At 43.2% G+C, this 24,784-nt stretch overlaps 1 protein-coding gene across 4 annotated transcripts in view; it reads right to left on the bottom strand.

Annotated features, from left to right (window-relative positions):
• flna (filamin A, alpha (actin binding protein 280)) overlaps positions 1–16,519 on the bottom strand; it is a 56,089-nt gene extending 39,570 nt beyond the window's left edge. For all 4 annotated transcript variants that reach the window (XM_037104136.1, XM_037104138.1, XM_037104137.1 and 1 more), the window contains exons 1-2: positions 16,376–16,519; positions 7,637–8,118 (exon numbers count right to left, since the gene is read on the bottom strand). In XM_037104136.1, the coding sequence (XP_036960031.1) occupies positions 7,637–8,006 (370 nt within the window). In that variant the 5' untranslated portion in view covers positions 8,007–8,118; positions 16,376–16,519. The remainder of the gene's footprint in view (positions 1–7,636; positions 8,119–16,375) is intronic.
• Positions 16,520–24,784: the final 8,265 nt, after the last annotated feature.

The following is a 24,784-nucleotide window of genomic DNA, read 5'->3' as shown; positions in this document are numbered from 1 at the left end:
CACATGCACACAAACACTCCTACACACACCAACCTTAACAATTAGATGTCTAACCAAACAAAGTCTGAACCCTAATACAGCCCTTTGAACATCTGTCTTCCAAATATGTCCTCACTCCCACAGTCTAGAATTTATTCTCAAAAAAGATAGTGTTAAAGCACAGACACACACAGACACAGACAGACACATACACACACACACACACACACACACACACACACACACACACACACACACAGACACATACAGACACACACAGACACAGACAGACACATACAGACACACACACACACAGACACACACAGACACACACAGACACATACAGACACACACAGACACACACAGACACATACAGACAAACACATGATAATCACAGCAGATTAAGTCACACCAAGTCTGACTGGAAAAGGGGGAGTGGCTGGAGTGACCAAAAGATAGTCAGACCACACTGAGGAAATGTCCCACATTCCACACTGCTCTTATCATGTGTGTGCAAATGTGGGAAATAAAAAAAGAAAAAGAAAAAAATTAGAAGAACGTACACAACATTTGCTAATTATGTTACAACGCTGACATGAATTCAGCTAGTAGCCTCAAACATCCTGTAGCTGAAAATCTATGACCTGGAGCTCTCCCTCCTCCCTCCTTCCTCCTCCCTCCTCCCTCCTCTAACTCCATGCAACAAGCCACAGTGGAGCTACTACACTTCCTCCCCTTCCTTTCTACTCCTTCCAGTCATTCTCCCTCCCTCTGCTCTCCCTCTCTTCACTCCCTCCACTGGAAAAAGTTCCTCCTGGTTTTTTAGCCATAAAAGGGCAGAAGCAAACTGGATCCTGGCAGCCCTCCAATTCCCTGGGCTCTGGTTACAGGCAGAGGGACGTGGGAGGAGGGAGGACAGGACAGCGAGAGGGAAGGGAGGCAGGACAGGAAGTTGAGGGCCAAGAAAGAAAAGAGGAAAAAAAAGGCAGGGAAAAGTGCTGTGTGATACATTTTAAAGCCCGCACTGACAACAGCACCCACTGAGGACGGGCCAAGATATGTTCATCTGGGCGAGGAGACCAGATAGACAAAACCCTTAGAAGAATGAGGTTACAAGAGATAGGCAGGAAAAGGAAAATGAAAAACATGAGAATACATGAAGCGACAAGAAAGTCCAGACTAAGACATAGACTGGTGGGGTGAGAGGGGGACACTGGCACCGCATTAAATCAACCAGTCAGCTTTAATCAACGGTTTGCTTCCTGGAAACATCTGAACTACAATCAACCATAAGAGCACAGTTTGGGTTTCCAACTAATTGATAGTTCTTGACCTGGGAAAAATGATTCAGGTCTGGAAAAACAGATCGCCTCCAGACACTCTTCTGATACTGGAGCCCAGTCTTTCTGATTGTAGGTAAAATCAATGTCATATAGTGACGATAAGCAAAGCATAAAAAAACTGCGATCTTTGACTGCAGCCTTCTTTGGTTTGATTTTCACCATTTTACACTGAAAACAAGCTGTTACAGTTCCACCATAAGGTGTCAGTGTAGTTTATATGTCAGTTTATTGAAATATCTGACTTAACAACTTCAGGCTTTTTGCCAGTTGGTTTAAGAATATGCTGCTTTATATCAGCCTGTTCAGTCTGAACATGAGGCATGGGCTGTTGGGGCATGTATCCAACTCTGATGTAATGCAACAGGCTGAATACCACTGTGCTGAATGGGAATGCATACTCGGCTAATCCTCAGTATCCTATTAACCAGCCCCCTTTCACCTGCACGTACAGGAAGCTACGCTAATGATAATGAGCTGGCAGGAAGTGATCCATTTTGACGTCACTGAGTGGCTGAACTCTCCGTTATCTCACTCTCTGGTGGACATTCATGTGTAGCCACCACACCCCCAAACTCATGCACTTTCATTTTGTATTATCTGAAAACACAAGACTCAATTCGATGTTTTAGCCTGTGATATCCCTGACACAGACAGTCTCTCAGCTATGACTAACTATATTTTTGTGTCCATGTGATGTAGTGACTTGATCTATTCTTTAACTTTTCATTCATCATTCCATAGATTGGGCTCAACAACTCAGAAGAGGTGTTGTGTACACAGTCTTGGGACTTGCATTTAGTGTCTGAGTGTCGACGCTGCAGGGCAGGGGCTGTGATACACTAACACCCTAACCCTAAGCCTTCTGTATCTTAAATCTGTGTGTGACTATTTTAAACAAAAACATGTACAAGTGCAGATGTGCAGAAGACAGTCATAGTGAATCACAGTCACTTCCATCCACCCACACCGACACCCAACATCTCACCCCACACACAGGAGAAAATACGTATCCTTGGAATTGTCTGATTATTCAGCTGTTTCGTTTGATTGACACATTTCCTGCTGAGCACTCTCACAGACCAGACCTATCATACTGTAGGTGTCTCAGCACAGTGGACCGGGTTGCACCAACTTGTCTTGACTAAGCCTGCTCCGAACTGCTAAGTCATTCGAGTTCAGACAAGTGTTAAGAACAGACGTTTCAAACTCAATAAGAAGACAAATTCCTTGACATTGAGATAAGAAAATTAACAAAGCTGTTTAGTCAGCAAAAAACATGCTGGCTGCCAAACAGCCCGATGTAATAACAGACGCCACTTCACAGGATTTTGTGAATTAGTAAACAGAAACTTTAAAAATAATGCGGCCTAAATTTTGACTTTATGCTTCCTCCTGACGAGTCGCAAGATTTACACCAAGTCTCAGATGGTTTAAGCCCAGTCAGGTAACAGTCAGGTCGGACTAAGAATGTCAAGTTACGACGGACTTGGCTTAAGTCCAGGAGTAAGCACTGTTGATGCAAGCGGGCCCTGACAAGATAATTATTCACAGCAAAACACTGTCCCGTTATGTTTATGATTTGGGACGACCTCTTGCTGAGACCTTCTGGGTTTTTTGGCTTTTCCTCCACATTTCTTTCTGAAGTGATTGTTTTGTACTTTCCATCATTATGTACTGAATGTATTCCATTTTTTTTCTACTAGTCTATTTTGTATTTTGTCTCATGTGCTATGAAAAAAAGATAGAGATAGAGTCAGGTCAGACTGAAGCATCAACATTTCGGAGTGTCCTGAAATGACAAGGGTGTGATTTATTGATTAGGAATTAACTTTTTCAGTTCGAAGAGGAGGGGTGTTATATTATTTCGTCTCACTTTCTCACTTTAAACTAACTCAGATGAGCAGCACATGTAGTAAGAGCTATTTCCACAGCAGCACATGCTATAAGCACGTTTATCTTCTTCTTGTATCAGTAATATAGAACACATTTCATTATTATGTAACAGTGTAACAGCAGGAGACAGCAGTTGTTGCCACACAGGCATCTGTCTCAACCTGCATGTCTTCGCTCCGAGGCAAAGACAGGTACAGAGTTACACCACAGCTCTGTTTGTTACATATCCTGCCTGCGTGGATGGCGGGAAGAGATTGGCATAATTGCTGCCATCATACTGTTTCGCCAAACTCCACACAGGCTCAGTCAAGTACAGATAAAGACATTTGATGAAGGGTTTTAAAAATGTGGGCAGGGCTACTGACAGACCAGAGCAAAGATGCTGCGGACCAGAAGCAAAACACATAAAACAGCACACACACACACACACACACACACACGATAATCACAGCAGATTAAGTCACACTACACTGTGAAGTTGTGAGCATGTTTGATCAGTGCTGCAGTACATTAGTGTCTCTCCCTTTATTTACTCCTCTGCCTGCTAGATGGCAACCTTGCAGGCCTTTAACAGCATTCCTAACTCAATACATGTGAGCTGCCTGTGGATTTATCAGTAATCATGTGTCTGCTGCCGGTGCCAGATCATGTGGGATTTTGTCAAAACTACAGAAAGAGAGATTACCTGTTGGGTTGAAACCTCATTAAACTGCAGTTCTTGCTGCAAATGTGGAGAGTGCCAGTGTGGCTAGATGCACTGCAGGGCAGAGCTCGGTTTGTTAACTGTTGACATACTCAGGCTCCACAGTCTGATGAAAGATCCAACATAGTGACGACAACAGATCCATTTCAAGTGCTAACCCTCACTTCAGTGATGCTAATGAGGCATGTGAAGGCACAACATCTTGAGTGACTTTATTTTCTTTCTTGCCAAGAGATAGACGAGAAGATTGATACCATTCTCATGTCTGTGCTTGATGAAGCTTTGTTGTATCTGTATCTGCCAGTGATACTGTTAGTGTTGTTCCTATAATTAATGATTTTGTTTAGGACCATCATTCTAACTGACCAATTAAATTGCTTTGATGCCATAGCATTGCAACTTGTATTGGTGTTGGTCCCGGAACATCAGGATTAATGTTGTATTGTTCAGTAGAACCCATTTCCACTGGTCAAAAATCCCATTTAAACTGGATACGATCAGGCTTTTGTGTGCAACAGGAATGTAAAAACTCTGTATTCTACAGCCAGGTTAATGACCCTCCAGTAGACATGGGTTTTTATCAAGTAGGCTCGGATTTAAGCTAAACGTGAGACCAGGGTGAACACACCAAATTCCACTGTGTGATGTGATGACCCGTTATCAACCTCCAGTGGTGGCATATAAATAAGGAAGGAATTTGGGATGTGGTCTATTTAAGGATGTTTTATAACACAGTTTTGGAAGTGGAGCCCCGATCATTCCTATGAAAGCTGCCCAATGGTGTTTTGAAGTAAAAAAAAAGCTCAACATCCCGGTTATGAAATGCCTGGATCGCTGACCCAGTCGGCTAACTTCCGGTTTAGACTTTCTAGACTTTCGAAATGTTATAGGCCCGAGTGGCGCAAATTCTGACAGTTTTACAGACGCTTCTTTCACAATGGGTCTTTTGTTGTTTTCTCTTCTGTAACAACCTTTTCTGGCGCATTTGTGAAATGTGACATCAGTGACCTACAACATAATGCTTCAGATAAAAATCACAGACTTGCCTTGCCTGTGGGAAGTGGGAATAAGGTCAATAGGCGATTTTTAGAGGGCTGACCCTTGTTTAAGAAACCCATGTAGACCCACCTATCATTTTCCTTTTCTTTTAAGTTCTCTGGTGCCGTTTGGTCAGATTTAGGGAACAAACTGACTTGGTCCGATTTAGGGGATAAAAATGCTTGGTTAGGTATGGAGAACAAATATACCTGGCGAAGTTCAAGTTACATAAATACCTAGTCAGTTTTGGGAAAATGTATTTTGGGTTAAAACAGACATTCACAACATTAAACACTTGTTTCACACCATGTCTGTATTTTTCCAGTCTTTTGCCCCAAGTCACTACAAAAATGTGATTGGTCAGTTTCAATGATGGTCTTTGAGCAACATTAAATTATGATTTTCCAGGATCAACAGCGACACGGTGCGCTGCAGCCAGCTGGCTAGCTTAGCTTAGCATAATGACCAGAAATGGGAGAAACTGCTGGCCTGGATATGCCCGAAAGGTGACAACATTCACTCAACAGCTCTTCTGGGGCTCACTGATGAACACTTTGGATTGGATTTCTCAATCCGTACAAAAACGGAAGTGTTAAAAAGTCAAGTTGTGGTTTAACTCATTCCTGACAAATTAATCTTGGATTTTCAGATTAGACAGACATAACACTGTAATTAGTGAGCTTTAGAGTATATAGCAAATCCAGGCTAGATATCCCCCTGTCAACTGTCTTTATGCTAAGCTAAACCACTGTTAGCTCCAGCTTCATATATACAGACATGAGAGGGTTACGAGAGAGAAAAAAAACTGGCTCATCTCAAGTATCTCATCGTGACAGTGTGACATTGTTTCTGATGAATACTTGTCCATCTTAGCAAGCAAGTAAAATAGACGCAAAATGAGAAGTGAAAGAGGGTGTGGTTGTGTCAAGATCCAGCAGAAGAGAACTTAAAGTGTATCAATCTAAATGACGAAATAAATGACTTAATGAGCAGAAAATGTGAAAATAAAGTCTGCGTTCAAAGTCAACTGGCAAAAAACAGAGAGACAGCAAGAGAGAAAGAGGGAGGGAGCTTGTGCATCATGCTGAGCAGTGATGGCAGTTTGGTAATTTGTGGTGAGGGTTGCTGGGTGTGCCCATTTTCTGCAATGAAAGGAGGAAGTAAAAGAGGAAGGCAGGCTCCTCTCTCATCTTCAGATTAAATGACTCAAGGGGAGCAGCTAGGATGAGGGTGAGTCAGCTGGAGGAACAGACAGTGCTGACTAGGATGGCTCACTGGTGCCTGGTACTGTGCCCTGAACACCAGCACTGGTGTCTTCTATTGCCAGCCGCTGCCCTGATTAGCACATTGTGCTGGTGTGGTGATCTGTGACAGCAGCTCCACCTCTTCCTCTCTGCTGCAGTGAAGTTTGGGGCACAAGAGGATTTGACACAAGGCACAAACTGCAGTGTCACCTCACCTCATCGGCTGCAGCATGAAGCAGTAACGTGTGTAGAAACCATGAAGTGAGCCAGATGTTCCCCCACCAGGGGATGACCGCGACACACTCATGTCTGATTCACACACACTCTTTCCCCTCTGACCACAGACTCTGTTGATGAATGTTTGATCTCACGGTGTTGTTGTGTTCTTCAGTCCAGGTGTGGGGAGGGTGAAACATCAGATTATTCATCCCTGTATAATCAACCCAATGGACTGAATAAACAGTGAGCTTAAATGTCCATCACGGACCTGACCTGATCCCCTGCAATGAGATGATTCATTCTGTGGGGACAGACATGTCTGAAGGCCATATTCTCCTAGCTTTGATTGACAGCTTTGCAGAAAATGACTTGAATTAACTTGCAGTCTGATAAACAACTGCAAAACCACCAGTGTTGTGAGCAGCAGGCAGCTGAATGTAGGCAAAGCCCATCAAACAAAGTTTTATGCCACAAAGCGTGAGCCAAGTCCTGCTGAATGCTGTGGAGATCCAGCTCAGGCCCACTGCACGGCATGAGCATAGACAATAGCCCTGTGTCTCTCTCTCTTTGTCTCTCGCTCTCCCTCACTGTGAGTGAGAGAGTGAGAGAGTGAGAGCACTGGATCAGCTCTATCATACGAGGCCTGAATGACATCCCGGCCCACTGAGTTTGGCTCAGACCGGCCCGGCCCAGCTCAGGCAGCAGGGGAACACAGAGAAGCTTCGGCCCCTCTGCACAGTCACACTCCCTCCTCAGCTGGAGAGAAGCAGCAGGGAGACGCCTGCTGTCTCAGACACGGATGTTACCAACAGCAGAAACTCTCCTGCACACTTGTTCAACACCGTTCACAGGGGAACAGGGTGGACTCTCACCACTCTCACTTATGAAGGTGACAGATTATTTTACTGAGCAGCAACATGCTTCACTGCAGTGAAGCCTGCAGGCACACATTCCATTACCACAGTCTCTGCAGTCCCACTGTCTGATGCTTCGCACCACACAAGTACGAACACAGAACAAGTTAAAGATGAGATGAGAGGGCATCTAACAGCAGGAGGAGGTGTGTTAGGGACAGCTGCCAAACCAAAGCTCACATCCTGCCACTCATTCATTCCACTCAGCATTGTGTGTGTGTGTGTGTGTGTGTGTGTGTGTGTGTGTGTGTGTGTGTGTGTGTGTGTGTGTGTGTGCGGTGTGCACACGCGTCTGTGACTCACCGATGGACACCAGCTTGATGTTCTCCTTGTCCAGGAACTCCAGAGCCACCGACACGTTCTCCAGCTGCATCTGGCGGAAGGTGGGCCTCTGGTTGTACTTTCTGCACATCTTCTTCTGGGACAGGACCTCCAAGAGCCCGATGAGCCGCAGCCCGTCGCTCAGGTCCGTCTGCAAGTTGCCGATCCTCTTGTTGACGCATTTCAGGTGCTCGTTACACCAGCGGGTGAAGGTGTTCTGCTGGATTTTCTTCCACGGCGCATCCTCGGCCAGGTCCTTCTCCGTGGCGGGCATTTCTGCGTCCTTGTCCGTGGAGAGAGCGTTGGGTGCGGGCGCGGCGCTCTGGTGGAGCCGGGGGTGTGAACCACTCATTTTTATGGCCTCGACTGTCTCTCGGTTCGCTGGCTGTTTTCTGGGTGGAGTCTGCTCAACTTCTCGTGGCCGCTCCCTCTTTTCTCTCTCTCGCTTTGGAGCTTGTCTGTGTCTGAGGGAGAGGAGAAAGAAAGAGGGGAGTGAACATGAGAGAGTGACCTATAGCCGAGCCCGGAGATAGAGGTTCTGCTGCGAAAGTAGGCGGTTATGGCACCGGGGAGCAGAAAAGGGAGTCAATCTGGGTGCCACTGATCGCCGAGGAGGCGACTGCAGAGCAATGAGCTCTCAAGTTAACAATGAACTCGTCTACAAGATGTCAGAGTGAAGCTGTCATCAGCACAATCACCAACACACGTAACACTCATTCATCCAACCTCACAGCCATCTGAGACAGAAATACAAAGACAAAAGAAAAGGACTCAGTCCTGTGCTGAGCTCTGCTCCATCAGGTAGCTGCACTGAGGGGGAGCTGATGACTGGATTTACATTTGGGATTGAAATGTCCACTTAACATCTATGACACCCAGTTATTTGGACTTGCCTTTTGTGTCATTTCTTTCCATGTTTAGGTTTTTGCTGCTATATTCATACATGTGTTTGCTTACAGCAATGCTGTGGCTGTTGGAGAAAAGGGTGTTCTTTTCTGAGCCAGAAGACCAAAGATACACTGTAGCAGATGTACAGAGATGAAGGGCCCATGTTCAGGGTCCCTGCGAGTATATGAGCTCATCTAATGGTCATGTTCATGGGTCCCAGTAGGCAGTGAAATAAATATCTGAGATATCCAGAGGGACGTGAGCATCAGTGAGTCCTCATAAGGTCACAGAGTTGTGTTTGTGTCTGTTGGTATGTTGCATGCAGCTTTCCTCAACCCGTTCTTTCCCTGCGCAGTTGTTTGTCTTTCCAAGTCTGTGCAGTGTGCTTAGTGAGTGTGCAGCCCACATTTCTGCCCTCAAAGTATGGATCAGTCAAACACTGAGTGTCATGACACTGGCCGTACCTCCTCTGTTTGTTATACTGACCAAACATCCGGATGACATTGCACACTGACACTCGATTGAGGGTTTCATATCTGTGGCCACATTCTCATCAGTATGTAATACACATAATAATGGTTGGGCACATTCATTTGGTATTTTTGCTCATTTCCACAGAAAGCTCTTCCAGGGCAGTCTTACTTTCCTTGTGCTTGGTCTTGAAAATGTGTTCTATGGGGACTGTCAAAGCACAACAGAGAAGTATTTTTTATTGTTTCATTAGGTTTGTCTCATGATTTGCTCTGTACAGAAAGGACATGAAGAAGGGATGAGGTGGCAGATGTTATAATCAAAAGCTCATTCCCCTGGGAAATATATTATAATGAAATAATCAAAGGCATTCAGAGAATTCAACACATGATGTTCGTTTCAGTTTACAGCCCATGAGAACAGTTGCATAATGTCTCACATCTAATGTTGACTTCTATTGACTTTAGATGCTGTCCTGCTGCCTCTATCAAGTTCTGTCTGAACACAAAGTGTAAAAAGAAACCCTGATGATGTCACTGGAGACATCTCCACTAGATGTGACTTCAGACAATAACTGGTCGTCACTGCAGCTGCCATCTCACATTATCTTTATTTTTTTGGTTTAGAAACGGCATCAGTGAGAAATGTTTGGGTCATACATTGAGCACCGAACTGAACAAGCTGAACCATCAGAAACAACAAAGGCAAAGGGCTGCGCATGTTCACAAGAGCAGCAACCATCCCATTAATTCTAGCTGCTGTTGCCGACCTCCCTGTCTGAAGGCTCCTTTCGACTTGAGATTCTCAATATTTGACAGAAGACATCATAAATCATAAACGGGGGCAACATGATTGAAAGATAGAGAGTGTGACAGAATGACAGAGTGAGTTGAGCTGTCCTATACTGTTGAGTTGCATCAGGGGAATTGTAGGTTCATTTAGCATTGTTAAAGCTTGACTCATACCAGGGATTAAAAGTCAGGATACAAAAATGCAACAGTAAATCGCTGGTCCCTTAATACGACCAGCTCCTTTCTTTTAATTGCAGGTCTCTACAACATACACAAAAGCTCATGTCTTTCAGTTATGTCTCTGGCTGTGAGCTACAGACCAGTAGACGCTGTAAAAACTGAGGAAGAGATGTGACTGCAGCTTTTTTGACTAAATAAGGAGCTCGGTGCCAGGAGCCACAGTGTGGCCATGAGCCATCAAGAATGCTTTGCCTTTGTGTCTGTGTTTGTGTGTGTCTGGTAAGGGGAGAATCTGAAGAATTCCCCCCACCCCCCCAAACAACCCTGGAGCCCCCAGCCTTAATAACACCCCAATAAAAGGGCCTTATTAATGTAAAGCACACACAAATACACACACGCACACACACACATAGATAGATATAGCATGAACGTGTCACAAGAGTTTACAGGCTTTGGTCATAATTAAAACAAATAGACTAATGATGACAACAGAAAGTGTTCGAAGCAGAGCAGGACAGCAGGGCTGGTTAAGAGCAGCAGGATATGTTGAATATGGACAAGGAAGGCATATAAGATGTAGACAGCATTAATGTTTAAATGGATGCATATGTTTTAACAGAAATGTTCTGAGGGATCATCCATCTGTTCAGCTCATACAGAACGTCTGAGAGCACCACAAACTGTTGTCTGTAAGTAAGTGTAAGCTGAGCAAACTGGTGAAACCTTCACTGTGCAGCAGTCTATTGTTTCAGTGGAATTCACCAAGTAAACGGTACAAAACACAGGGCGGGACCACATAGAGCAGGACCTTTACTGTGCCTCAGGATCTGAAGAGCAAACCCATCTCTCTGGCTTAGCATTTGGCTCCCTCTAGTGATTGTTTAAGGTACTATATATTTTCATCTTTGAATTGTCATCCTACACTGTAAACCTAGATTTAATTTAAATTCAACTTTTGAGCACACAGTAACTATTCTTTTATGTTGTATGAAACTCCTTGACCAATCTAGGTAGTTGCTTGCACTAATCAGATGGAACATGCTGTGCAACGATCGTGTTAAGCACATATAATTTATGTTTATGTAAGGAAGGGGAGGGTCTGATCCGCAGCAGATTAGCAGACTGCCCAGCATGCATTGTTAAATGAGAGTAAACCTGAACCGAGACCTCTCTCTTTTATAATTTAAAGAAAACATATATGACTTAAACTTGATGTGTGTCTTTATTAGATTTCAATATAAGTCAAGTTTGTGTTGTACAATAATGAAGACATTGCTAACCATGATAAAGGTTATTAATGAATCACTTTTCTGATTCAGTCTAAACTGTGTGCTAATACTGGAAAAAAGTTTTTATCAGCAAGTGGAAAAATTGTATTAGTCCACATGGAAGATGCACAGGAACTTAATGGTTACGATGTGTGAATGAATGAGTAATTTATTTAAGTGGAATATTTATCAAAATACTGTTTATTTCAAATAACATAGTTATATTTCGCAACTTAGACTCCTCCATGCACTATTCTAATAAAGGTCAACTACTTCAGGATGATAGTGTAGTGGAGGGGTTAGGACGAATACCATTTAACACCAGTGTACTCTACTACATTTCACTGAGAAATGTGGTAGAGTACAGTACTAAACTACAATTGACAGATGTAGTTGCTGGTTACTTTACAAACTTTACAAGCAAAACATATTAGGAACTAATAAAATATGATGCTTGCACTTGGTTCTTTTCAATTTAACTTGCAAGCAGGAACAGGTTGCTCATCGTTACCACAGTACCACATTAAAGGTAGGTAGGGACAGTGATTCTGGAGACAGATAGTTAACTGTTAAGTCTCATTCCTAAGTTGTCAAATACTGACAAATACTGGGTCGGGATTTGGCCCAAAATTTGAACAAAAAACAACAATTAATTATCTTTCCTTCAGAATCACCTTTTCTAACTTTAAGTAATGATATCCAATCCAAACACAATATATAGCAACCCTCTGAAAGGAGTATTTCTTCTTTTCCCTTAAATCGACATTGTGGAACTGTTTTACCTTCAATAAAATAACATACATAAATAAATAAATAGATAAATAAATTCAATTAATTTTAATGTAACAGTGTCTTCTAAAAGGGGGAATGGTGTCTCTGCTACTCTGATCCCTACTGCCTGTTTGTGCACTGTGTAACTTAGGGTGAGTGGACATCATCACAGCACCTCACACTGTGCAGCACAGTGGCACAGCGCCCTTGACCAAGGCACTGGCTCAGGTCTGGAGTTGGTCGCCAGGTGCAACTATTGTCCACTGCCCCCCCAGGATGGGTTAGAAGCAGAGTAGCAGTTCAGTATGACAAACATTGTATGATATGCAATCAAATAAAGATTTCTCTTCTTCATTTGAGTGATTTTGTAGACAAAAGTTTTTGTGGTTTCCCCTCTGATGGCTTGCTGCTCTCCCTTAATTCACGGAGTTTCCTGACAGCAAACTTTAAGTGCAGCTTCAAGTTAGCAGCAGAAAGTGTTGGCGTTTACACCGCTATCACAGTAGCTTTCAACCACCAGAAGGAGCAAGCAGTTTCCAGATCTGCTATAGGGCCACCAGAACCAGAGCCGGAAGAGACGGCAAAGAAACTTTTCCCAGCAGCCTGTGCGGACATCATGACAGAGGCAAAGACACCAGAGAGGATGAAGGAGCCAAGAAGAGAAAAAGAGAGTGACTGAGCAAGAGACAATAGTCTCAGACTGGCCTTTAGCTGTTGTTCACAGCTTCGCTGAACAAAAGGCTGCATGTACTTTACTTCTCCATCACTGACAACAAAAGGAGTGATCCCACAAGTTTTGATGAGATATTGCCAGTAGGACCTCAGATACAAACAGATACCTATGGGATCAGTAGTTCACTAATGTAAGATGGGAAAAGAACATGAATGAAGTAGAAAAACAAAAGGTTGAAAAACAAAAACTGAGCCAAAATTGAGAGAAGACATCAGTGTTATTATAGTTAAACTGAGCTGAATCCAGTGATGAGCTGAGACCAAGCTCAGTATCTTGCACTGTTGTTTCACATAAAGCTAAGACGAGGTCTTTAGCCAAAGCTTCAAAAGCAGGGTTAGCTTCATATCCTGTAAGAAACCCAAAAGGTAGAGAGCAAATTTAAAGGCACAATGATTAATGTCTGCCACTAGGTATCTCGCGTGTGTTCAGAGCCCTTTTTCAGCTGCTCAGAGCCAGAGTTGGAGGACAGGGTGATGTGCAGAGCCACATCACATTGTGTTCTGATCCAGAGGAGTTCAGGGACAGCAGGAGAGCTCAGAGCTTTTCAACTTCTAGGATTGAAGAGTGGATTTATCTTCACTCCTATTAATCAACCTGACTGCAGTAGTGATCTGCTTAGGCAGCATCCGTTGTTGGGTGTTTATGCTCTGTAATGTTGACTGGAGCTAGACGGGAAATGTACCTTACTTCATGAACATAATTAACAGAGAGGAGAGGGGAAAAAGAAGAGAGAGAACAAGAGTCTCTGCTGACACTCCAATGTAAATAAAGAAAATGATCCTGCACTCTAAATGACTTTGGTCAATATTCACAGACAAGATAATGTTTAAGTTTCACTCTTGTTAAATTTGGTTTTGTTCTCTGACTTACTTGCTCACTCTCTGACTCTCTCCTGGAAGTTATAGTGACATGCAAGCAAATGGAACCGCCATCACCTCGAGGCCACTTTTTTGGATTTCTCTGGTTTGAACATTGTTGGACAGATCTGTTATATTGGATTATATAACAAAGGTCTAGTTGTTATTAGACTTTTAATGCTAAATGTGTATATATTATATCTTTACTGGCACTTATGTTCCTGCCTTCAAAGCAGGATTAAGTACAGCCTGAGAAATAATAATCTTGTTTGGTGAGGAGACACAGTGTGATGCTATGTGATGATCATGTTATCATGTATTGTGTATGTCAAATAATTTGCCTAAAATGACGATTAGGAATACTGACAGCCTGTGGTATGCATTAGATATTAAATTCAACAATGTTTATATAAGATGATTATTGAGATGAATGTGGGCTCTCCCCAGGGACACTACTGTTGTCACAGTACCAGCCTGCAGTGCAAACCACTTCTCATCATCACTCACCACACCCAATCAGCCACAAGCCAGCCAGAGCACAACTCAGCAAAGGCAGCTTGATGAACATCGCACGCAAGGTCGCTAACCACTTGACACATGCACAGTGTTGGGGAACAAGAGCAAGTCAGATGCAGAGATTACAGCAAAGTTATGGCATTCCCCTGCATGCTATGTGCGTGTGTGTGTGTGTGTGTGTGTGTGTGTGTGTGTGTCTTTCGGTGGCATTTGCTGGGTGAAAGCAAGACAAGTGTCAAATAAGGACAGGTTTGGTCTACATGTTTACACCCCATACTCTCTATACCAGCTCCCTCTTCCTTTTGTCTTCTCGTTGTTCTCACCACATCTCTCTTTTAAAAGTGTTATGAAACCAAGAAACTGCAATAAGTCATTCAAGACTCTCTCAAACTTTTTGGCCAGGCCTAAAGAGTCAGTTAACATCCAGCCTACAATCTGAAAACACATTGTTCTCGACTGTGTTGTAGATTGGGGGGGGGGGGGGGGGGGGGTTAAGGAATGTTATGACATCAGTATGAAATCACCTCCCAGAAAAGGTTAAGCAAATGGTTACATCACCGTGAGGATGAAAGAGGCACATTCCAGTCTTCAGCCTCATCATCAACACGATTTAAAAGAGAGGTGAATTATTTCAGCTGGTGACATATGAGGTCACACATATCACCATCACTTCCTTTGAGACTGGTTATTGGGGACAACCTTGTCTTAATCATGCTCATGACATCACAGGTCTTAGGTGATGCAGTTACTGGTCCAATCACACAAACAACAATTATACCAGCAAACCTGGTTTTGGAGTTATCAAGGCTGCATTATGAACGTACCCTTTGAATACACGTGTTCCCTACAGTTGCTTTAAATCCTCTACTGATATACAGACATCTATACAAATTCTTCGTTTATGCTATAAGTCTCTCTAAGTATCTGTATTGTGTGATGCTGTCACTCCTGATCAAGAAAGCAGTATATGATCTTCTATGGAGTGGACAATGACATTTGAACACACATATAGCCACTGGTTCTGTGTTTTTCTGAATATATTTTTCATTTCTTTTTTTTCCTGATGGAAAAAGGGATTGACAGTGGACGTTAGAAAATGTCCACTCTGCCTTACAAGAAATACAAGACATTTGTATCCATTATCGTCTGTTATGCCTTACATGTCAACCCTAGTCCAACCCTAAAATGTAATTCTATGTGTGGTTTCTGTGTGTTAGGGCTGCTCATACTGTAAAAAAGAGAGACATTACTTTGACTGATATTACAATAGCAATATGGTTCAGGATTAGTGAATGTGATCATTTTGCCAACACAATTTCACTGTCACTTAAAAACTATTACACAATGATATCTATGATATAATGCTATATCTGCAGAACAAGATCTATAGGCGTCTGCAGCTCTGCAGCTCTTCATTATAAAGCAGTTTGTCACACAAATTACTACTTTAATTGAAAAACATATCTCCAATATATATGTTTTGTGTGAGATATGGCCTGTTTTCTACCCCTAAAATCCATTTTTTTTATATTGTAGATATTAAAATGTGTATACATGGGTGTAAAAGTCTTCGCCTCCCCCCCCCCCCCCCCTCCAGGACCCGGTCAAAGCCTCAGAGTCGTCAGTGTCCGTGGATTACCTTATTTGGTGCGGAGCCCCTAATTGTAACACCGGCGAGATGCTTCAGTCCGCTGCTGCAGTGCACGCGGAGGAGCGTGCTCGTGCGCGGCTGGCCTTAAACAACAGTTATGTGTAGGGCTGAGGTGAGATGGATGGAGGAGCACCGCGCACATTCACATCACTGCTGTCGCGTCCTGACTGACCGCCGCGGAGTCAAGCCGTCACGGGGGGGGTCACACTGACGGACCGTAAGAGCGATCTAACTCCAGAGCCACAGAGCAGCGCTGTAAGGCGTGGCGCCTCCAACCAGCAGCAGCAGCAGCAGCAGCAGGGCACCCGGGGAGAGCAGCGGACCGTCCGGTACCGGCTCTCCCAGACCACGTCGGTGTCTGTTGCCCGCTCCCTCCGGTCCAAAGACACCCGGACATGATCATATATGACAGATAACCTCATGACACCCAGTCGCAGCGCGCCACCCGGACCGCAGCACAGCGACTCAACTTTTACAGACCAACTTGTTAAAGAGAAACAGAAAGCCCCTGAAACAAAGTGTCCCACAGTGACAGCTGGATCCGCATCTGTCTCTGTCTCACTCACTCATCACGTCCACAGAGGGACAAACTTACATGTGTGCTGTAGCTGTGCTCTTCAGTTGTCCGTCCGTCCGTCCGCTCAGTCACTTACAGTCACTGTGCTGTGTGCTGCACCGAGGTCCCGGACCTCCCTCCCCGCGCTGTCCCGGTGGGGGAAATGGGTGTATTGGTTGTACTGTTGGCGTGAAGGAAAGAAAGAGATGGTCCCTCTCTACATCTGCGTCTCCTCGACCTCTCTCTCTCTCTCTTTCTCTCTCTCTCTCTGTATCCAACACCACGACAGCCTTAATTGGTAAACGGGTAAAGCATAAGAGGTGCTGGGGGTGTTACTCTCTCTCTGTCTCACTTTCTGCCTCTCTTTTTTCCATGGGTGACGTCATGACCGCGCCTTCGGGATTTTAAAGGTATGATGTGACCGGCCCGAGCATCAACACTATCTCACCCGGCCCCTTTTTATTTTACCATGGCTGTGTGCGGATAGACCGTCATCTTCACTTTGTCCTTGTGTCATTCTGTGTGTGTGTGTGTGTGTGTGTGTGTGTGTGTGTGTGTGTGTGTGTGTGTGTGTGTGAGAGAGAGAGAGAGAGAGAGAGAGAGAGAGAGAGAGAGAGGTGTAGGACCCCACATTTCTCTTCACATTTCCTTTTTTATCTGTTATATTTCAAACATGTGAACATGGGGAGCTGTGTTAGCTAAGACATTGCTCTGCCAAACATTGGGGTGGGAGGGGTGTGCATGTGTGCGTGTGCGTGTGTGCGTGTGTGTGTTTGAGAGCTCTCCAGCTGAGCATTGGCTCAGGAAACAAGAATGTTTGGCTTCAGCTGTGCCCTCTACTTACAGTTCATCAGTCTGGTGGGAGGATGGAGGCAGCAGCAGAGGGGAGGTGGTGGGTGAGGTGAAGGTGGATTGGTTTGGGAGATTCAAGCAAATATTTCTTAATGTGTCTTCTGTGTCAGTGATCGTGGGTTGATAGAAACCGCTTATCTCAAATGAATAGTTCCACGTTTTTAGGAAAAAGGTGTCTTGCTGAGTGTCAGATGAGTATGGAAGTGGATTAAGTCCAAGGCGAAATAACTATTTGAATTCTGACTTTATTTTATAATTCAGACAAGAAAAAGAATTCTGACTTTGAAAAGTGAGAAAAAAATAAAAAATAAAATCTGCCTTTTTTCACAGCAAATTTCAGGCAGAATTCTGAGAAAATTGAAACAAAAGTTTCACAGAGGATTTAATCTACTGAGGACCAGTCAGTAGGATTTAGTGGCATCTAGTGGTAAAGTTGTAGATTGGAAGCAACTTAATACACCCCCCCTTTTCTCTTCCTCAACTGTATAGGAGAACTTCCGGTGGCTGCTAACAGTGCTAAAAACAAGAGACCGTGGCCCTTTTCACGCAGAGTCGCTGCATATGTTTCCCCTGGTGTCCTCCTGTCAATCTAAACATGTACCTGCTGACTGTATATGATCATATGGATGCTATTATAATGTGTTGTTGTTGAGATCCTTACCCACCAGAAATCCTGGAAAGTAAATTAAAAAATGAAATAAATTACATTATTAAACAATCACCATCATTAAACAGGACACTGTTTGACTCTGTCACTCGTGGGGAGGGAGGCTGTTTTCTTGGGGAAAGATCACTGAAGTCTCGGTCTGGAGGTCTGACCGTCACCATGATTTTCTTTTCAACACAAACATTTGGTGACAGGCGCTGTTTTCTTCTCCACATATAACTGCAATATTTTTTCCTCATATAAATTGCCAAAGACAGGTACAGTTACTACGTTACTGTTGTTTGGTTGTGTAACGTTGCTTTGTGGGACATTTATCTGTATTTAGTTGAGAGAGGGACCACTCTGAAATTTCATCCCTCGCCACATCTGAGACTTTCACGCAGAGGAGGGTGCAGAGAATTGGCGTGGGATCCCCACACTCAAAAGGCAGTGTGGCTAGTGTTTGGTTTGTCTGTTCTGGGCAACCCTTTTTTGGAAATAATAAAGGATTCTTCAATGTTTGTATAGGGCCATTAAGAACCAATTTATCCAGAGAACCCTCTTTTGAAGACATAGGTCTTTGAGTTGTTTTTCTGGCAAACTATGATCTAGGGTATTACGGAAGGATTTACAGATTGAATGCCACAGCTGAATTTATAGGAACCATTGTCGGTGTTTGTTTGCAAAAGGGGTCAAGGTTCTGAATTTCTGGATAGAAAAGTGAGAAGGACAGTCAGAAATGGCATTGAAATGACAAGGAATGTGAGCTGCACAGAGAAGATATTGGTGAGTGACGGCGGGCCAGTTTAGCCAGTGCATGAACACCATGATGATGAGGCATTGGAGTGACCTTTGTTGATTTTGTCAACAACTGCAAGGTTGTCTGAGTATATGAGGATTTAACTGTGACCTGGCATTCGTTTGTGTTGAGTTCAGGTGACCATTTGCCTGTGAACCATCTTCTGTTGTAAAGACCCCTAAACTGACACAAGGAGTGGCATCAGTGTACAGATGGAGGTCATGTCATTGAGTCAGTTGGTCTGTAAATGATCCCCTTCCAATTAGCAAGGAGGTTGAGGTGGTGTGGGGGCAGCCTGAGCTGTGGAGAGAGATGGAGGACAGGATTGATGGAACAGAATAAGCGACTGATAGTGGGTGAGAGATGAAGGCAGATGATGATGCAGAGGTTATAGCTGACGTAGCCTAAGAGGGAGAGAAATGTAGAGGGGCCCTGGGTTTTTTTCTGCAGATAGAAGGACCCTGAGGTCAGAGAAGATGAGTCTGAGTGACGAGACTGGAAGCTGGTGGTGATGAGGGCGAGGAAATGATGAGGATATCGTCACAGAGATGGATGAGGATCAGAAGTTTATAGTTGTTTGACAGGACCCAGCAAACAGCTTCTGGCAGAGTGTCAGATTGTTTGGGGCTGCTTTTGCAGCTGAAGGTGGGCCTGACAGCACAGTAATATGGACCTTCCAGCAGATGCCAAAGAATCACCACAAGCCAGGGTGGATGGGGAAAACCTTGGAGGCCTTGATGAGGAATTGCACGATTGGGGTGGTTTTGAACTGCTGTCGCCAAGGCTGGAATATTAAGTATATTTTGTAACATAGTGTTGTGTGGATATTCTGAGCAGGAGTGTCCTCCAACACAATGGGAGTGAATAGGGGTGTCACAATTCTCCAAATCCTTAATTCGATTAAATTTTCGATTCTAAGGTCACGGTTCGAGTCGATTCTCGATTTACACTATTATTTTTTTAAAGTACAGGTTGCTATGCCATTTTTAGACTACACTTTTAAGCAATATAATATCCGACCTTTGTTCACAATTTACCACACTACATTGTCAAATTTAAAACATTTATTAACAACATAATGTAACAATAACTTATATCCTCAGTCAATTGAAAACTTAAACAAAATAACTTACCATCTAGTTTCTGCAGAGCTTGCAAACTGTGGCTTTTTTGTCAACAATGCAAACGTTGTCAACATAACTCATGTGCATGTGTCAACTTGGAAATCCAAAATATTCCACACCGGCAACTTCAGTGTGAAAGAGGAGGGGGATCAAGTTCTGTCAATGGGTCTCCTGCGTCTGCAGTTGCCATTGCGGTATGTGAGGTGTGTGTTTGTAAGGTGCGTAAGGTGTGAGTGAGTGGGCGAGCGAGAGTGAGGGAGCATGCGTACGTGCGGACAGTAACTGAATGTGAGACGAAGGAGTCGTAGTGACAGCAGTAAAGTGTACAATACAGACGATAGCTCCCAGGTATTATTTCACACCCAGCTTAACACGTGAAAGTGGTTCACTATGAAGGTAAACACAAACTTCGGCCCCGCAGGAAATCATCTCCCCTGTGCTTCCTGACCACCGTCCAGATTGTGACTTAATTTCGGTCACCCTTGGTGACACCCCGAGGAGCGAAAATTGAGAAACAGGACTAGGGTAGGTTGCAACCAGCATTGGTAAGTTGTTGTGCTGTACATTCTGTGACCCTCTTGGGAGTGCCTTTGTTGTCTATGACAATGGTCACTGAAAAGATGACAGACAGGGTTGAAGATGCTGGATGGGTGGAGGTATGAGTGGCAGCAATGTTGTGTGCTGAACTCTGATTTCTGATTTCTGTTCAAGGCCAAACTATTATAAAAGGATTAACTGGGGCAAAAAAGTGGTTCTCCTGCAGGGACAAATCCAAGATCCCTGAATGGGACATACATTTTCTTAACCTCTGAATCCCTACGCAGTTGCGCTAATGCGTTGGAATACGGAGGTTCGACGGTCTGTTAAGTTTGTTTTTTATCAAAAGTAAACCTCTCGTCCAGCAGCTGGGCCTCGCACTGTATTTCGCTGCTCGCAGATCACGTGTTGCCCAGTTGCGCTAATGCGTAGGGATACAGAGGTTCTACGGTTGAGAAAATGTAGCGCCAAAAGTAAGGCAGGTCTGACGGTGATCTAAAGCAGTGTGAATTTTCCCTATACAATGTACACTTGAACTGTTATAGATTTCTTCAGGTGAGCCTTGTTTTAGGTGGTTTATTTAACTTTTTCTCTGGACCCCGTTAACTGCAGTACAAAGCTGAGTGTCTGGGCTGGAGCGGCTCTCTACTTCTCCAAACTGAGGCTGTGCTGATCGGTGATTATGGTGGGAAACAGACCGACTATAGATATGTACTTTATATGACCCCACAAACTATCCCTTTAATGCGTAATAATGTCCAATTCTGCAGTTTTGTTTTGATTGGGTATCCTTTTTATCCTTTTTATCAGTCTCTGTCTGATCCAGTTATGACCAAGAAAAACAGATTCAGACACTAGAAGGGATTTTCACACAAACCTTTATCCAGAATTATCATATGAACTTGAAATAAGTTTTTCTGATTATCTAACTTAAATTTTTTAGCCATAAAAAGGACTTTGAAATTGCAAAAACTGATAAGATTGCTGTTAATATCCTTTGCTTCCATAGACTATGCATTAACTATGAGAGAACTACAGTTATGTCCATGTAGCTCAGAACTTGGCCATGTCTCATTACTGTAGCAGTTAACTGCTGAGTCCTCACGTGTTTGTTTTCAGTCACAGTGAGAGCAGCGATCATGGTGAGCAGTGGGTTTACAGTGGAGATGACTTTGCTCCTGTAAATATGACTTACCGAAAAATAAAAGACTACCAAGTCTTCCTTCCTTCATTTACATAGTGTTCATCAGACTTAACCTGCCAACAGAGCCAAGTTTTCCAGGAAACGTTTGGCTGCTGCTTCATACTGCACATCAGTGGTATTGATCTTCTCATCTAACTCATGGCAAGAAAGTACCTGAATTTCCAGTATTTATGGTGTTGTGCAGTTTGGTGTCATCTAACATTCCTGGAGGGAATATGTCTCAAACCTTCTTGAAAGTGAAGCACGGTAGCATGTACTGTAGGTTCTTTGTGTGAGAGAGGAGGTTATTGTATGGAACAGAAGACTAAAGGAGGTGAGAAGGGAGAGGAAGGTAGGGAGATAGACAGATGGGATGAAGACATGAGGGAGAAGACTGAATGGACAGTCGGAAGGAAGAGGAGGAACAGAGGGGGAGGGAAGTAGCGGATGGATAAAAGAAATGTTAGAAAACTAGTATTTATCAACTTGACTCTTTAAAGCATTTAAGCCATAAAGTTCTCTCTCTCTCTCTCTCTCTCTCTCTGTGTGTGCATGTGTAATTGTGTATGTAACTCTGTGCGTGTGTGTGTTAATAAGAGCCATATGGTTGCCATTGTGGTTGTAAGCTTGTCCAGGCGGTCAGTGACATCATCTGTATGAAGCTTGTTAAAGTTACATCACCAGAGACTGTTGGGGTAAACACGCGTGCACACACACACACACACACACACACACACACACACACACACACACACACACACACACACACACACACACACACACACACACACACACACACACAGAGGACAGATAAAGAAGAGCAAATAATGACACATTCTGTTTATCACTGCAGTCCCACAATGTTCACTGCCATTGTTATGTGGATGATCTGATGACCCTCAGCTCTATCTGGCCCATCAGTAATTAAGCATTGTATGTTTCCAAACTTTCTCCAGCTTAATAACAAAAAACCCACAAACTTCAGAAATAACTGTACTTATCATCTACAGTCCTTGCCCACTCCCCAGAAGGCTCCATTACATTGCAAAGATTAAACCTGCAGCAAGACTATCCCAAAAGTAAGGGCTTAATTGTATCCAAATTATATTATACATTTATTTATGAATAAAATCTGAACCCGTGTCCATACTAGGAACAGGTGTGGCACTGGAAATGGTGGTGCTTCAAATCAAAGTGGTCAAGTATAACAACTCCTGGTTACTTCCAACCCCCTTGCCACCATCCACTTGGAAGAACTGGCCCTGTTGTGTTGTGTTTTTTTGTATATTATTGAGATAAATTTCCCTAGTGGACAATAAAGTCCATCTAATCTAATCTAACACCCAGTTGTTGATTTAAAGTGAAGCTCTGGGCAAAAAGCAACCAAGGCTTTATTTGTGAATGTATCTGAGTCAAACCTTTGTGTAAAAGCAAAATTACGACAAAAGAGCCACTTTTGAGATTTACCGTAGTTTTGTTTTCGGGCAAGCTCATTTTCAATGGAATGCAGGGGCATTCGTACGCTAGCATCAAAATCGCTATTTTCAAAACACTGAGAAGGCTCGACACAACAAGAAACTTTGCTCGTAGTATCACCAGGGTCTCTACACATGAACACGAGAATTGAGAACATTGTCTGTGTACACAGAGTTTACTAAAAAGAAGGTTTTTAAACAACTCATCTTAGCATCTGTATCTTCGGTGCGTCACTGTCATGGCAGACAAAAAGTGTCGATCCCTAGTGCGACCTAACAGGAAGGACAGTAATGGTGGACCGCTCCTCCAGCCTTCCTTCTTAGTGTTCTAAAAGTAGCGATTGATGCTAGCGTACGGGTGCCCCTGCACTCCACTGAAAATGAGCTTGCCCAAAAACGAAACTACGGTAAATCTTAAAAGTGCCTCTTTCGTCGTAATTATGCTTTAACACGAAGGTTTGACTCATATACTCAAATAAAGCCTGGGTTGCTTTTTGGCGAGAGTTTCACTTTAAGCCAGAAATTGATATATGTAAATATATAGATCATTCATTCAAAAACTATTCACATAATAGCCCCAGAGTTGAGCTTCTTTGAACTATTTACGTAATTAGTAATAGTTCCAGAGAAAGTAGTTACAGATCAGAGAGTCAGGGCCCAGCAGACAAGGCTTCTCTCTGTTCACCCGTTAAGGAACTAAAGTGGTACATTTCACTGGAGATGGAGGAATGTTGGTCTGAACGGGTCCTCATGCATTTGCTTATTGCCTCTGGTTTTCCTTCACACACGTGATTGAGATAAATGTTAACAAATGTGCTGATACTGACTAACTATTTACATGCACATTAAGTCACTGCCCATTTGATTACATACAGACACGTGGCCTAAGCACTTCGATTAGACCCATAAACAGCACATTAAATGCCTCTTGTGGGTAATTAAACAAAGATCTTTGGTCACTTTACTTGCATTACTTGCTCTCTCTCAACCCCCATCGGACTGGAGCTCAAAGGCAGACATAAAACGAACACAAAATTGGTGCCTGAATGACAAAGTGGAGTGAAAAACTTTACTCATTAAATATCCATATTCAGACATATGGTGCAGCTTTTATGACCATCTGAGACAAACAAATCAATTACATGGAAACAGCAATGAAAGAACTGTGTGCTAATGGATTGAGGGATGTCCAAGTGTATGTATGACTAAAACACATAAAGGTGACCTGACGATAACCCCGGATACTCTTAGGTACAAGGTGCAAGGTTTTTAAAAAAAATGAAACAACTTTTAAGTTAGGGTTGTGTACCGTTCGCATTTCTACCAGTGCCCGGAATTCAATACTGCTGCCCAGCGGAAACTTTTTTTGGTACTTTAACCTCTCAGTTTTAACAAAAACAGGAATTTCAGTTATAACCAGTTAAATGATTCACTTCTGGAGACAATATATAATGAGTCATATTTCCAGTAACAATGCATGCAACATGCCAGTCAGGTGTTCTAAGTTTTATTTCTTACATCGTACATCGTATTGCATATAAATCTATGAAATAAAATACTTCTTGAAGTAAACTGCTGTATTTAGCTGTTCCTGTTCATAATCCTATTGCGGTTAGAATAAATATAATAGACACATCAAGATATATATGTGCTGCCAATTTCTGGCACAAAACATCTCTACTATCGGTGGCTGTACTTTCAACATGTTAGGAATTTTGAGTTTGCCTTTTGACCCCCTGCTGTAGCCACAGTTACAGTGCTACAGCAGCAGATTAATAAATGTAGTTATAATTTTGTTTTCCAGAGCATAAATATAAATGTAAATATAAGCA

The sequence above is a fragment of the Acanthopagrus latus genome, chromosome 7 (genome assembly GCF_904848185.1).
Source record: "Acanthopagrus latus isolate v.2019 chromosome 7, fAcaLat1.1, whole genome shotgun sequence".
Classification (NCBI taxonomy): Eukaryota; Metazoa; Chordata; class Actinopteri; order Spariformes; family Sparidae; genus Acanthopagrus; species Acanthopagrus latus.
This window is presented reverse-complemented; position numbering and strand designations above follow the sequence as displayed.